At 29.8% G+C, this 13,365-nt stretch overlaps 1 protein-coding gene across 1 annotated transcript; it reads left to right on the top strand.

Moving 5' to 3' along the window:
* Positions 1-715: 715 nt before the first annotated feature.
* Positions 716-7,062, top strand: LOC130970045 (protein trichome birefringence-like 31). Its single transcript, XM_057896002.1, has 5 exons — positions 716-1,167; positions 1,979-2,150; positions 4,799-4,998; positions 5,624-5,770; positions 6,499-7,062. The coding sequence occupies exons 1-5, from the start codon at positions 782-784 to the stop codon at positions 6,854-6,856; spliced, it is 1,263 nt and encodes a 420-aa protein (XP_057751985.1). The 5' UTR covers positions 716-781; the 3' UTR covers positions 6,857-7,062.
* The last annotated feature ends 6,303 nt before the right edge of the window (positions 7,063-13,365 follow it).

Here is a 13,365-nt window from a genome sequence, read left to right as displayed (position 1 = left end):
ACTTATATTTAATATAAAAAATAAATCTAAAACTTTTAAAATTAAAAATTTAAAAATAAATTAAAAAAATTATAAAAATTCAAACTTAATTCATTTTTAATAGATTTTATACTAAATTTATTTGACAACTTGATATAATCTCAGCTGAAATTGATGGTTGTAATATTAGTTACCTAATATTACTTTTCAAATATTTCGGTGCTGAAAAGCTTTTCCATCATAGGAAAAAAAAAATGTGCCATCCTTGTTGGTCATCAGTAGCTTCTAAAATTTCTCTAGGCACTATGATAAATGCGCCAGTATTGAATTTATAAAATTTCAAGGTATAAATTGGACACTCCATAATTGTGTATTACTATACGTGTTATTCATCTTCCACTTGATTTAATGAATTTGAATTGGTTTAGTGATTATTAGTTCACTAATATGCTTGGATTCAAATAGGAGATACTTTGGAAAAAAACTTTCAGTTTAGTTAGATTATTCGAAGTTGATTTAATTATTTCTGTACACATTTTCTACGGAGTTGTTATAAAAATAGAAAAAGCAAACATATACATATGTTCCTTCAATCCTAATACATTCAGCAGCTAAACTTCGATCCTACCAACCGTTCGTTGAGAAGGATGTTTTTTTAAAAAGCTTCAAACTCAAGCAATCCACAAAAATCAAGTACTTGGAGAAGAAAAACAAACAAACTAACATGTCTCTCCAATAAAAGTTAGAACGCTATAGCATCTCACAATATATCCTTCAAATCGCTAGGCCTATTCCCATACCAATGCAATCTTTGAAGTCATTGTTTGATCGCAAGATCCAAACTCTATTTCCGCTTGTATTGTACTCTGTCCTGCTCCTTGGAACTTCGAGGCTAGTCCTCGACAGTTTAAGGAGCGAGAACAGCTACGTTTTCAAGGTGTATGGAAGGCCAGCACGGGGACAGGGTGGAAGGAACAAATTGCCGATGGCGGTGTTGCCGGAGGACCGAATCGGAGAAGATTGCAATGTGTTTGAAGGGAAGTGGGTTTGGGATAATGTGTCTTACCCTCTTTATGAGGAAGAGAGTTGCCCTTACTTGGTAAAGCAGACCACTTGCCAGAGGAATGGAAGGCCTGATTCTTTTTACAAGAATTGGAGGTGGCAGCCTCATCGATGCAACATCCCAAGGTATAAGTTATTAACCCAACAATTTCAGACAAGTAACATGCAACTTCAACCACTTCAATACTTTCATTCAAGCAAACACCCAAATTCATCTCTGAAAAAAATTTAGCTTGGATACTTTAATTTACAACAACTTTATTGAGAAAATACTTAATTTGGTCTCTAAAGTTATACTCGAGTCTCAATTTAATTCTTAAAGTTTCAATTACCTCAATTGAGTCTATAAACTTTTTAATTGACACTGTGACGAAAATCACCGCAGGGACTGATTAAAATTTGAAAAGTTTAGGAACTAAATTGAGATTCGAATATAATTTCAGAGACCAAACTGAATATTTTCTCAATTTTTATTCTCTAGAAGTGTTTTAGAATTGTTTAAGTCGGACATTGATTCATTAGGATTTATTTCATATTAAATATGTTGATACTTAGATAGAATAGCATGCTTCTCAGTACTATTTTACTAGTATCAATTATTTAATAAATTCTATATTTTGTATTCCGTAAGGTAATATATATATTGTATAATTAAAATATATAAGTAGCTATAATATAAAATGAATATTTGAATAGTAAAAGCAATATCCGAATAATAGATACAAATATGAATACAAAAAAAATAATAATTATTTCGAATTAAAATAAAACTTTTGGATTTGTATATATAGTTTTTAAATAGCGTGTTAGAATTTGATCTTATAAATATTCCATTCACTTAAACAGGAAGTCTCAAAATACCCGAAAATGTTCCCAATTCCCATGACTATAGTGTGAGCATCACATAATGTTGTGTTTCATCCATTCATGAATTCAGATTTGAGCCTCTGACGTTGTTGAACATGTTGAGGAACAAGAGAATGATGTTTATTGGGGACTCGTTACAGAGAGGCCAGTTTGAGAGCATGGTCTGTTTGGTACAGTCTGTAATTCCCAAAGGAAAGAAATCCCTCCAAAGAATTCCACCTATGAAGATCTTCAAAGCAGAGGTTAGGACTAACCTTTTTGATTAATATTAGTTAATATTTTATATTAATATTTTATTTTTATATTCCTAAACTTTAAATTTTAAGATTTAGAATTTAGTAGTTATAGTTTAAAATTTTGAATTTAACAATACTATATTTTTAGTATTACAGATAAAAATATTTTTTTTTCGCTATAAAATAATTCTAAAAATTTCAGTTCTTTTTAAATCATCTTTTTTATTAATTTTTAATTTTTATTATCAAATTATCCCTAACTAAATAAATTATAAAAAAAAGAAAGAGAACCACGAAGAGAAAAAAAAGAGAAGGGGGAAAGAAAGAGAATCGGGGAAAGGGAAGGTAGTGCTGCCGCGCCGCCGCGCCGTCGCCTGTGATAGAGAGAACGGAAGGGGAAACCGCCACACATACACGGATGAAGAGCGGGAGAGGGGATAGAGAGCAATGGAGAAGAAAGAGATTGGAAGGGCGAGAGAGACTGTGTTCAGCGCCGCCGCCGCCACTCGCGCGCCGCTCGCCGTTTCTGCTCCTCCTCCTTGCTCAGTCATCGATGCTTATCGTCGTTGCTGCTTTTGCTTCTGCTTCTGGTTTTGCTTTTGTTGTTGCTCTGATTTCATTATCCATTGTTGTTGGTGGTGTTGTTCTTCTAATTGTTGTTGTTGTTTTACTACTTCTGCTTTTTGCTTCTGTTTCTGCATTCTACTCCTGTTTCTGCATTTTAGAAAAGAATGGGGAAGGACATTTTCGTTTGAATGACGATTTTTTAAAAAAATTGAAATTTTTGGGACTATTTTGTAGCGAAAAAAAGGTCGGAAACGAAAAAAATTTTCATCCCCTACCTTAGAGATCAAAATCGTACTTAACCCATATTTTTATTAGCAAAATATCAAATAAAAATAATAAATTTTATAAGTCATATAACATTACTCATTAATAATTAATAGAGAACTAAACGTCTATACATATCACTCTTACCATTCCATAAATAGCTTCAGAAATTCGAATTATTGATAAATAAATATTTAAGATAAAAAAATCTTTTATACTCATAAATTTTACGTTGACTAAGTTACTGATCAAATAAAAAAGCTAACATTATACTTATACATATAAAAGATAGATTTTGTGTGATAAAAATACTAAAATTCTAAAATTTTGCTAATTTTTTAATAAAATTTTTAAATTATCGGACCCTTTATTTCATCTCCACTTCTATCTCTTATTTTCTATCTCAAATTTTTCACAATCTTCCATTATCATCACTTTAGCCACTTTCTCTCTTCTCTACTACTCTACCACCACCGCGATCACCACTACCATGACGACATCAACATTCACTATCTCAACTTTTCCACTTCATGAGCCCCACCTTCTTCCTTTTTCACGGTCACAACTATAATCACATCATCCTTTAACAATTATAACTATAAGCAATAAAACAATAAAAACATTCAGATTTTTTTTGTCAAAAATAAAAAAGATTAACGAAAGGATGATGGAGAGAGATTCTGGGATCTTGGGTACCTTGAAGAAGGTGGTGCCATTGACAATGTTGATGTTAACAGAGGAGAGATTGACACTGATTATGCCGCAGGTGACAAGAATAGTGATCAAGCAACAATTGAGAGTGACAGGCCATTGCCACTGGCACCTCTTCCTCCCTCTTCTTCTGACGTGTTCTCTGGCTCTTTTTCTATCTCTCTTTCTCACACACAACCTTTATCATTTTTTCTCTTTTGATTTGATCTATTTCTAACTTCAATTTGTTTCTGTGTCCCTCCCATCTCTATTGTTATTGTTAGTGAAATGTGTGTGGACTGTGGTAGTGGTAAGGTGGTGAGTGAGTAGTGAAGTACAATATTACTATTGATGTAGAGGTGGGTGTGGTGGGAAGTAACCAGAAAAGAATGATGGGGACAAATTACATGGTGTGAAAAAAGAAGAGAGGGTGGTAGAGTTAAGGTTATAGACAAAAGACAGGAATAATTTGAAAATTTTATTAAAAAATCAACAAAAATATAAGATTTGAATATTTTTATTGCATAAAATTATTTTTTATGAGTATAATATTAATTTTTTTATAAATATTTTTTTAATATTTATAAAATTTGAGTATAAATAGTTATTTTTCATTTAAAATTAATAATTGCCTTCAAACGAAAGTTGTTAAAGGAACAAATTGAAAAAAACAAGTATGTTTTGCCTTTTAGTTTGATTAATCCCTCCCTTCCCCTCCCCCCCCCCCCCCCCCTTTTTTTTTCACTTCACAAATTTCATTCCTTTTTTTTTTCAAACAAACTTCATCTTTTCTGGGAAATCAAATCATCAAATAAAATGAAATGGAAAGCATCATCCTTCAATCAAGTCTTAGCTTTCTAAGAATACATGACAAAAGTGATGTCACAAATATTTAGGGACTAAACTAATGTCATGTGCAGTATTTCTAAAGTGCATATGTATATAAAAAAAATAGTTAATATATATATAATATATTATTTTATATATTTTTAATTTATATTTTATATTTTAATATATATTTTATACCGATTGGAGTGATTGATTTTTAATGTAAAAAAGCATGCAATAGGCAAAAGCATGAAATAATTGGAAAACCAAGTTTTCTAAGATTTTTCTCTTGAATTATTTTGCAGGAGTTCAATGCATCAATTGAATACTACTGGGCTCCGTTCATTGTGGAATCAATTTCGGATCATGCAACAAATCATACTGTACATAAACGTATGGTAAGGCTAGATTCAATTGCTAACCATGGAAAACATTGGCAAGGAGTGGACATATTGGTGTTTGAGAGTTATGTTTGGTGGATGCACAAGCCTCTCATCAATGCTTCGTATGTACCTAAATAGTAACCACTCATCACGTTTTTTAAAGAAAACTGATCTTAGCATTATTTTTCATCTACATCTTTTTATTTTACACTTTTTTATACATTTTTCTTATATTATAAAAGATCATTTTTTTATCTTCTCACTCTTCTTATCAACTACTTTTAATACTAAAATTAAAAAATATACATAAAAGTTATATGTATAATATTCTACTTTGTAAAGACCATGTCTACTTCTATGATATGTTACCATGTCTACTTCTATGATATGTTAAATGTTGTGTACAAATTTGTTTTTTAAAATATCTTTTATCATATACAAATTATAAAAAAAAAAGAGAATGTTTTTGCTATTTCTAAAAGTTGAGTCTAAGACTTCTCTATATAAGATAAACAAAGTACTTACTATCTTGATTAATGTCATGTTTATTAATATTATGCAGATTTAATTTATAAAGAATGTGAGCAATAACCATGTTAATGCGTATTAATACATTAATAAAAATGAAAGGTGATGAATTCAAATATACAAAATTGAGTGCAAATATCTTTTTTCCTTTTCTTAAGCCATTACTGTCCACATGTTTCACTCCTTTGTTATTGAGTCGTTCATCTTTTTAAATTTTAGTTATGGATCCCCAGACAGCGTAAAAGAGTATAATGTGACCACAGCATACAGTTTGGCTTTGGAAACTTGGTCTAGCTGGTTGGAATCCAACATCAAACAAGAGACTCAAAAAGTCTTCTTTATGAGCATGTCTCCCACACATCTTTGGTGAGCTCTCAAGCCTTCATCTACTAGAGTTCTGCTGCCAAGTACTTGAAAACAAAAAAAGTAAAATATTTTAAACCTTTTTCTATACATATAATATAGATAATTGAAAAATTGAATAAATTTTCAATCAAATCATAGTAGATGTATATCAAAATCAGTCACTAGTATAAAATATATATTAAAATATAAAATATATATTAAAAATAAATTAAAATATATATATATTTATGTACAAATAAAATACATAATAATTGATTTTGACGATCAATTTAGTATACAAATAGCAATTTCATGGTCAAAAATAAAGAGATGGATCCAATAGCCAGGTAAATTTGCATTGGAAAATTTTATTTGTCCTTAATTTATTATGGCCGAAAGTTTTTAACATGTTTATATTATACTACATGTATATCAAAATTATAAAATATATGTTGAAATATAAATATATATTAAAAATAAATTAAATCACACATGTATTTATATATAAATATATTGATAACAGATTTTAGTAACTAATTTTGGTATAAGAATAACATTCTTGAAAAACGTAAACGTTTCAATATTTGAATGGTTAAAGACTTCAAATGTAATATCATTAATTAGCTACTCCTTTTAATATCAAAGTTTATACAGATTTGAGCTTTCTTCTGCAAAATGTTAAATCTGGATAAAAAGAGCAGTAATGAAAGTCTCTTTTAAGAAGAGTAACAAATGATTTTCTTCTTTAGGAGCTGGGAATGGAGGCCTGGAACAGACGAAAACTGCTTCAACGAATCACATCCAATCCAGGGTCGTCCATATTGGGGGAGCGGCTCGAATCTGGAGATCATGAAGATAGTACATGATGCACTTCAAAAGCTGCAAATCAATGTGATCTTGTTGAACATCACCCAGTTATCAGAGTACAGAAAAGATGCTCACACATCGCTTTATGGCGAACGCAGGGGCAAGCTCTTGACAAAAGAACAGAGAGCCAACCCAAAATCTTTTGCTGATTGCATCCATTGGTGCTTACCTGGAGTCCCTGATGCATGGAATCAGATCCTATATTCATATCTATTGAAGGATTATCAAAACTTTTCTTAACATGCCCAAATGGCGCTGGCATCTCTCAATTACGATTTTCATAATTTTTCAACAGAAAGTGGAAACACTGAAACATAGTAATTGGATATTCATATGAAGTAGTAGATACGTTATGTACCAAGGAAAAGTTGCACATTTGCAGCCTTGTGAAAGAAGATTTACAAGACACATCTTCGGTTAAGGAAAACATCATTGATATTATTAACATAGGTAATTTATTATGGGAAATACTCTACCGAAGATGTCAAAAATATTTTTTTATGATAATTTTTATTTAAAAAGTATAATTTATTTGTTTGGCCACACTTTAAATAAAAGTAACAACACTTTTATAACATATAAAAAAAATAAATTATCATTTCTATCTATGAAAGATACAGATAAATGTATCCATATAAAAATAAAATGATAATTATAACTATAGAAGAGGGCCTTCGTATGCCAAAAGTACTCGGACGTTGGTTATGCAATTGGTCTGTTAGGATATTTTTGACACACATAAACCATCTTCTATTGTTATAATTATGGTTTTATTCTATATATATATATATTTGTTAGCGTTTGTATCTTTCATAAATACAAATGATAATTTATTCTATATAAAAATCAACTCCTATAATTTATCATCCAATAATTTTCACATGATCACAATGAAATTAAAACAATATTGTGTCGAACAATATGAGAGCCACAGCAATTAGTATTAATAATAAAAAATAATGTTTATCAGTTCACATTAATATTACTACAAGTAATAATAATAATAATAATAATAATAATAATAATAATAATAATAATAATAAAAGGGAGAATTTTTTAAATGAATACACAATAAATGATATAAGATTTTGTATAAATAATACATTTTATTATTAGTTATTTTTTATAGCTAATATATCTTGATTCTTTTAAAGTTAGAGTAAAATATATTTTTTATTTTTAATATTTATGATTTTTTAAAAAATAATTTTAATATTTAATTTTATTCATAATATTTTTTATTTGTATCAGAATTAACTTTGGACGATAATTCTATGTAAATGTTAGGAATAAAATTAAAATTTTTAAAATTTTTTTTGACATAAATTAAAAATATTAGAAATAAAACTGAATCAACTGAAAATATTAAAAATAAAATTAAATATTAGAGATATTTTAAAAAAATTACAAATATTAAGAATTGAAAATGTTAAAAAAATTAAATATTAGAGATATTTTAATAAAAATTACAAACATTAAGAATAAAAGATATACTTTACTTTTAATGTTATTTTATATTTTTTGTTTTATCTTAAAAATTATAAAAAAATTGTTTAATAAAAATAATTCACCCACTAACTACTTTGAGTCTATCCAATAACCGAGAAACACGAATAAAGTTGCCCTAACGGCTTAAGAGCAACTCCAATAATAATTATTTCGAGTTCCTCTTCTGATATAAGGATATTTTTGTCCATTAGAGTGTGAATTCAAATAAGTTTTTTCACACGGTTCAATGAGGAGAGTTCCTGTCAGCCTCCAACAAAAATTTGATACGTGGAATGTTAATAAATAAAATTAAATTAAAACATATATATAAAATGGTAATTGTATTATATACATATATATATTATAACGGTTGCATATTACATATAAATGAATTAAAAAAATGTTACATATAAATAAATTAAAATATATATTACATACCTATTTTATGTATGTTAATTAATTTTATAAATTAGTTTAATTATATTTTTTATATTAAGTAATTAAATAAATTAGTTTAAATTAATTAATAATTATAATAATTAAATAGGTAGTAGTATAGACAGTTAAAAGAGAATTTGATTGAACACATATAGTAATTTCACAATATTTATCAACTATAAAATTTAATTATATTTTTCTTTGTATTAAGTAATTTTATAAATTAATGTAATCTCAAATTATATATGGTGTATTATTGTTAAATATAATTTTTTAATATTAATATTTTTTAATAGTGAATTATTTTTGAATTTATAAATTTAAATAATATTATTAAAAAAAATAATAACCATATTAATTTTAATTATTTTAATTAATTAATTAAGTGGGATCATAATAAGAACTAAAGTTAGTTCCTCCTAATGAAAAAAAGAAAGATGTTTTGAGTTTCTATTTACTATTTATGACGCAAAAACTGATGTGGAGTTATTTTTTATGACAAATGAGCCATAAACAAAAATTGGGATGAATTTCCTACTAAAAATGATCTAATGCATAAATCAAATAATCTTCTCATGCTATGACAAAAAAAAATAACAATAATAAAATAATCTCCTCATGCTTTGTCTTCAAGCATGCCCGTAAATATACTTTACCAAAATTGATTCCACACTCTCCCAAGTCCCAACACAAGCAGCAACCGCATTAATTGTTTGCGATCGTTAGAATAATTTTGAATTCGATTGTTAAATAATCTCCGTAACAAATTAGCGTAAAATCTATAAAATTAGCAAATAATTAGTTAATTAATTAATTATTAATAAAAAATTAAAAAATAAATTTTTACAGTTTAATAAAATAGAATTAGTTAAAATAAAAATTTTGCTATTAATTTTAAAAAATTTGACTTAAAATTAGATCAAACAAACCAAACCGATTGAACTGAACTCAAACTGAAACCATAGACCCAACTAACTCATTATCATATATGAGCTTCCGCTCATTTGCTCCTCAAAACATAAGAAGCACACTGGAAACATTAGGAAAGGGAAAGAACACCTTCCAAACTCAAACCCTCACTTAGATATTCAATTCTCTATAACTTTTGATCCAAAGTTTTGATTGTCATATTGTTTGTGGCCACGCATCCACAACGATGAGCTCTACAAAGTCCAGTACTTAAGTCGGTAAAGAAACCACATTTCTAGTTTCAATTCCCTCTTTTCCAATTCAAAAATTATGTGTTTTAGGTGTTGAAGTTTTTGGTTCATTTGATGTTTTAGGATCAAATTAACTTGAGAAATTAGTCGGCTTTTGCTTAATTGAGGCACATACAAGGTAAGAATCATCAAGCCCTAGTTAATCTCTTAATTAATTGTGATTGGGTATTAAATGTGTATGTATGAATATAATGATGTGAAATAGGTAGTGTATCTATGTGATGTGGAGCAAGATTGTGAAGATGAAAACCTGATTAGGTCATTGGATGCTAAATTTTGGTGGTGGAGCTTGTGGTGCGGTGAACGCTTGAGGTGTTCCGGAATTAACAGGGAATTGGCTAAGGTATGGTTTCGATTTCTCGTAACTAAAATATAATGTGTCGTGAAAACTTAGACTAGTTAACCTTAAGATAGGATTAAAACGTTGTTGTGGATGCTGATTGTAATGGATTGATATGCCTATGTACTAGAGAGTTGAGGTAGTTATTGGTGCCATATTGGTTGTGGTGTTGGCATTGTGTTTGATAGAGATAATTGATGATGTTATGATAATGATAATGATGATGATGTATATTGAACTTGAATGGTTGAATATGATAATGGTGATGTATTTTGTAGTATATAGTGTTGAATTGAAGGTGAATTGGTTAAGTTGGTTGTCATTTGGTATGAGAAAGTTGATGGTGTTGATGATGTATATATATGTATATGTGAGTGATGTTGGATTTTATGTCGGTCTAGAATCTACCAATAAATTCCGTCGTGAGTATAGTTGATGAGCAGATAATTTATACGCTTTTTGGCATTATTTTTAGGTAGTTTTTAGCATGATCTAGTTACTTTTAGGGATGTTTTCATTAGTTTTTATGCTAAATTTATATTTTTGGACTTTACTATGAATTTGTGTGTTTTTCTGTGATTTCAGGTATTTTCTGGCTGAAATTGAGGGACCTGAGCAAAACTCTGATAAGAGGCTGACAAAGGACTGCTGATGTTGTTGGAATCTGACCTCTCTGCACTCAAAATAAATTTTCTGGAGCTACAGAACTCCAAATGGCGCGCTCTCAACGGCGTTGGAAAGTAGACATCCAGAGCTTTCCAGCAATATATAATAATTCATACTTTATTTGGAATTTGACGACGTAAACTGGCGCTCAACACCAGTTCCATGCTGCATTCTGGAGTCAAACGCCAGAAACACGTCACGAACCAGAGTTGAACGTCCAAAACACGTTACAACTTGGCGTTCAACTCCAAGAGAGGCCTCAGCTCGTGGATAGATCAAGCTCAGCCCAAGCACACACCAAGTGGGCTCCGGAAGTGGATTTATGCATCAATCACTTACCTTTGTAAACCCTAAGTAGCTAGTTTATTATAAATAGGACATTTTACTATTGTATTTTCATCCTGGATTGTATTTTTGATCCTGTGATCACGTTTGGGGGCTGGCCATTCGGCCATGCCTGGACCTATCACTTATGTATTTTCAACGGTGGAGTTTCTACACACCATAGATTAAGGGTGTGGAGCTCTGCTGTACCTCAAATTTCAATGCAATTACTACTATTTTCTATTCAATTTGATTTATTCCTATTCTAAGATATTCGTTGCACTTCAACTTGATGAATGTGATGATCCGTGACACTCATCATCATTCTCACCTATGAACACGCGTGACTGACAACCACTTCCGTTCTACCTTAGACCGGGCGCATATCTCTTGGATTCCTTGATCAGAATCTTCGTGGTATAAGCTAGAATTGATGGCGGCATTCATGGGAATCCGGAAAGTCTAACCTTGTCTGTGGTATTCCGAGTAGGATTCCGGGATTGAATGACTGCGACGAGCTTCAAACTCCTGAAGGCTGGGCATTAGTGACAGACGCAAAAGAATCACGGGATTCTATTCCAACCTGATTGAGAACCGACAGATGATTAGCCGTGCTGTGACAGAGCATTTGGACCATTTTCACTGAGAGGATGGGACGTAGCCATTGACAACGGTGATGCCCTACATACAGCTTGCCATGGAAAGGAGTAAGAAGGATTGGATGAAAGCAGTAGGAAAGCAGAGATTCAACAGGAACAAGCATCTCCATACGCTTATCTGAAATTCCCACCATTAATTTACATAAGTATTTCTATCCTATTTTATTTATCTTTTAATTATCTAATCTAATCACATTTGAATCAGCCTGACTGAGATCTACAAGATGACCATAGATTGCTTCATACCAACAATTTCCGTGGGATCGACCCTTACTCACATAAGGTATTACTTGGACGACCCAGTGCACTTGCTAGTTAGTTGTGCGGAGTTGTGACTAAGTGTAATTCACGTGTGAGAGCTACCAAACTATTGGAGCCATTGTTGATGATCACAATTTCGTCCACCAAGTTTTTGGTGCCGTTGCCGGGGATTGTTCGAGTATGGACAACTGACGGTTCATCTTGTTGCTCAGATTAGGTAATTTTCTTTTCAAAAAGTTTTCAAAAAATTTTCAAAATTTTTTTTTGTTTTCGTTTTTCCAAAAAAATTATTTTCGAAAAAATTTTTAAATTATTCTATGGCTTCAAAACTTTCAAGAATGAATTCTAGAGTTTCATGGTAATATGTTGAATCCTAGCTGGCTGTAAAGCCATATCCAAACTCCTTTGGGATTGGTCTTCAACTAATCACCACAATGCATGTAATGCCATCCTAAAGCTGGCTGGCTATTAAGCCATGTCCAACCCCTGAATTGGAGCTTTAGGCTAACATAGAAAGATTCCTGGAATTCTTCTTAAAGATTTTGAATTTCTTATTTTCTTTTTCCATATGTTTTTCGAAAAAAAATAATAAAAATACAAAAAAATTAGACAATCATAAAAATCAAAAATATTTTGTGTTTCTTGTTTGAGTCTTGAGTCAATTTTTAAGTTTGGTGTCAATTGCATGCTTTAAAATTTTTTTTTTCTAGCATTTTTCGAAAATTCATGCATTCATAGTGTTCTTCATGATCTTCAAGTTGTTCTTGACAAGTCTTCTTGTTTGATCTTGATGTTTTCTTATTTTGTGTTGTATGTTGTTTTTCATATGCATTTTTACATTCATAGTGTCCATGCATTAAAGAATTCTAAGTTTGGTGACTTGCATGTTTTCTTTGCATCAAAAATTTTTCAAAAATATGTTCTTGATGTTTATCATGATCTTCAAAGTGTTCTTGGTGTTCATCTTAACATTCATAGTGTTCTTGCATGCATAATTGGTTTTGATCCAAAATTTTTATGTTTTGGGTCATAATTGTGTTTTTCTCTCTCATCATTAAAAATTTAAAAATAAAAAAATATCTTTTCCTTATTTCTCTCCAAATTTTCAAAAATTTGAGTTGACTTGGTCAAAAATTTTTAAAATTAGTTGTTTCTTACAAGTCAAGTCAAATTTTCAATTTTAAAAAATCTTATCTTTTTAAAAACTTTTTCAAAAATTAAATCTTTTTCATTTTTCTTATTAATTTTCAAAAATCTTTTTAAATATTTTTCAAAAATCTTTTTTCTTAATTTTATCTTGATTTTCAAAATTATGCTAACAATTAATATGATTGATTCAAAAATTTGAAGTTT

This window comes from Arachis stenosperma, chromosome 3 (genome assembly GCF_014773155.1).
Source record: "Arachis stenosperma cultivar V10309 chromosome 3, arast.V10309.gnm1.PFL2, whole genome shotgun sequence".
Taxonomy (NCBI): domain Eukaryota; kingdom Viridiplantae; phylum Streptophyta; class Magnoliopsida; order Fabales; family Fabaceae; genus Arachis; species Arachis stenosperma.
The sequence above is the reverse complement of the archived record's forward strand: the minus strand, read 5'-3'. Positions and strand labels throughout refer to the sequence as shown.

Bases quoted from the DNA above. Each gene is read 5' to 3' on its own strand.
- LOC130970045 (XM_057896002.1), top strand. From the start codon at position 782: ATGCAATCTTTGAAGTCATTGTTTGATCGCAAGATCCAAACTCTATTT. The intron at 2,151-4,798 runs GTTAGGACTAAC...ATTATTTTGCAG, and splicing joins TGAAGATCTTCAAAGCAGAG to GAGTTCAATGCATCAATTGA. The intron at 4,999-5,623 runs GTATGTACCTAA...TTTAAATTTTAG, and splicing joins AAGCCTCTCATCAATGCTTC to TTATGGATCCCCAGACAGCG.